Below are 2,500 nucleotides of genomic sequence, written 5' to 3' on the forward strand. Positions count from 1 at the left end.
TTTGGGCGGTTCTTTGCATAAAAACAATACAACTTATTTACTCTTGGTACTGCATCATGCAATATGCAGTGAACTGGATATCCACTGTTTCAATGCAAAATAACCCTTAAAATGAACTGTATTGTGGGACTGGTGAAAATAGCGAATACAGAAAAAGGTTAAGTGTGCCCTAATCCCTTTTCTCGACTCAAAATCAGTGTTCCGTAATTTTCCATCATGTCACAGTTTGACGCGTGTTAAGTGCCAACTTTTTGAGGATTCTGTCACCCTAATTATTCTCAACAAACAACCTGCCTCTGATTTAACAACAACCATAATTGATGTCTTATCACTCTTCAGTGAAGTCTCTAACCTATCAAAAACTAGAGGGGAACTTTGTGGTGTCTTCAATGTGGCAGTTACGCAGCAGCATCTCAAAATATTGTTTTCTGGACAAACTGGGACTTTCAAAGGATTTAGCGTTCACGCAATCACCGTTAATTTCTTCAAGGAAGCAGACAAAATTGTCCTTACTTGCAAAATTGTACAAATCAAAGTTACTTTACGAAATCATTTCGATGCTCCAGCGAGTGCTGTACTCACCAACACAATCATTGATGGATTTACTTCCGGTGTAGGTGGTATTGGTTCCAACAGGGCAAGCTTTACAAGTGGTAAATTGTTCGTTCCCTTGGTAAGTGCCATGAGGGCATCTCTTACAAGGAAACACACCATTGTTGGTAGAATATTCTCCTGCTCGGCAAATGGCTAGCATAAAACAACAACAACAACAACAACAACTTCAGTCGCGCCATTGTTAATCTGGAAAAAGTGTAAAACAACCAGGCAACTTCGCCCCGTATTTTGAAGAGAGGTGTCCATGACAAGAGTTCTGACTTTTTATAACAGCCCAGGGTTGCTCTCATGCAATGGCTTTAGGGGCTTCGTGAGGCATAATTTTAAACGAGAACAACTTAACACGTCACTTTGAAAATTGAGTACAGCCATGCATTCTTACAAGTTCCACAGATGCGTAATTGGGTAATTTCCCAGTAGACCGTGAATGCTTTAAAGGAGCTATGTCACGCAAATTGATGTAATTTCATGATTCCCAAAATGCCCAACATTGCAATAACCACTTAAAACTGTCCAACAACATATAAGAAATACAGCAAAAGGAAAGAGAAGCATGAATGGACAAAAATGGACAAGATTGAAAACGACTAAATTTGGGAAAAATTGAAAAAATTCCACACGACGATTTACAAGTTTACGACAAATCGCCTGGATAATGGTCGTTTTTGCTCAGAATCGTCTTGTTTGTGATGTAACGATAATTTTATGGGTAAAGGAATACCACATTACCATTTTCGAGTTGTAAACGAAACACCCCGCAAAATTAACGTGACATAGCCCCTTCAGAATGCCTCCAAGAGGCAATTTTGTTTCCTGGGAATATTGAGCTTTTCCTGCTAGCGTTTTTTTTTATCCTCTTGGTTTCAACTTGCTTGTCTTGTCTTTTTACAGCTGTTTCTTCCGCTGCTGTTTTCTACCCCAGCGAGAAAAATCTATACCACCAAACGCTTCATCAACTTCGTCCCCAGGCTCTCGTGTCATCGACAAACAGATCCTGGGAACGAGGAGAAGCTAATTAATGCACTTGACTCGGGTTTCATGCTGGATTTTGCATATAAAATTCAAGGAGTATTCAAGGAGTTTTCAAGAACCAGAAATTGAATTTTCAAGGAGTGTTTGTAAGACGATTTCTATGCCACAAATCGTGTTTCAGTGTTTTATTTTCTGAAAAAGTATTCCTTGACATTCTCTCCCACATCCTGCAAGTTAAGTGCATGCCCAGGCATTTTAAATTTTGCATTTAGTCTCTTTAACTTAGCATGATCATCATTTTCTCTTGGCATACTGCAATCTCTACAATTTTAACAAACTTAAGTGATTAGAGTGTAATGTGAAGTGCTAGGTTTCTACCCCATATGAACCATGCGCCCACACAAGGACAGAGAATCACTCTGACCAGGGTGGGAATTGAACCCACGACCTTCGGGTTAGATCACCGCTGCTCTACCGATTGAGCTGCAAGGTCAGACGGGAGCAGGCCGTGGGAACTGAAGATGATAAAGTCACGGCAATGAACATGTACAAGTACAAGGAAGGATTACGTTTTTGCAAACGTTGGCCGTGTAGCACTTATATTTGAACAGACTTAACTGATTAGAGTGTAATGTGAAGTCCCAGGTTTCTACCCAATATGAACCATGTGAGCGTTAATCCTGCCACTACAATTTTAACCCAAGCCAAAATTCAAGGAGTTTTCACGCACTTTCTCACAAAATCCTTTTTTCAAGGGCTTTTTAAGCGCCCTTGAATTATTTTCAAGGACTTCAAAGAGCTGCACGAACCCTGTAAATGACTGCAACATAATTGAGTACATGCTGTCACTTACGCAGGCAGTGTGAACTGTGCTTGGAGCCCGTGAAAGCGGTGGAGTAGTTTTTAGGACAGA

General features: G+C 40.3%; 1 protein-coding gene across 2 annotated transcripts in view; it reads right to left on the reverse strand.

The window, feature by feature from the left end:
- LOC138002345 (uncharacterized) overlaps positions 1-2,500 on the reverse strand; it is a 68,887-nt gene that overhangs the window by 2,662 nt on the left and 63,725 nt on the right. For both annotated transcript variants that reach the window (XM_068848408.1, XM_068848414.1), the window contains 2 exons: positions 2,441-2,500; positions 583-747 (listed from right to left, as the gene is read on the reverse strand). The exon at positions 2,441-2,500 is cut by the window's right edge and continues 102 nt beyond it. In XM_068848408.1, the coding sequence (XP_068704509.1) occupies positions 583-747; positions 2,441-2,500 (225 nt within the window). The remainder of the gene's footprint in view (positions 1-582; positions 748-2,440) is intronic.

Source organism: Montipora foliosa, chromosome 1 (genome assembly GCF_036669935.1).
Source record: "Montipora foliosa isolate CH-2021 chromosome 1, ASM3666993v2, whole genome shotgun sequence".
Classification (NCBI taxonomy): Eukaryota; Metazoa; Cnidaria; class Anthozoa; order Scleractinia; family Acroporidae; genus Montipora; species Montipora foliosa.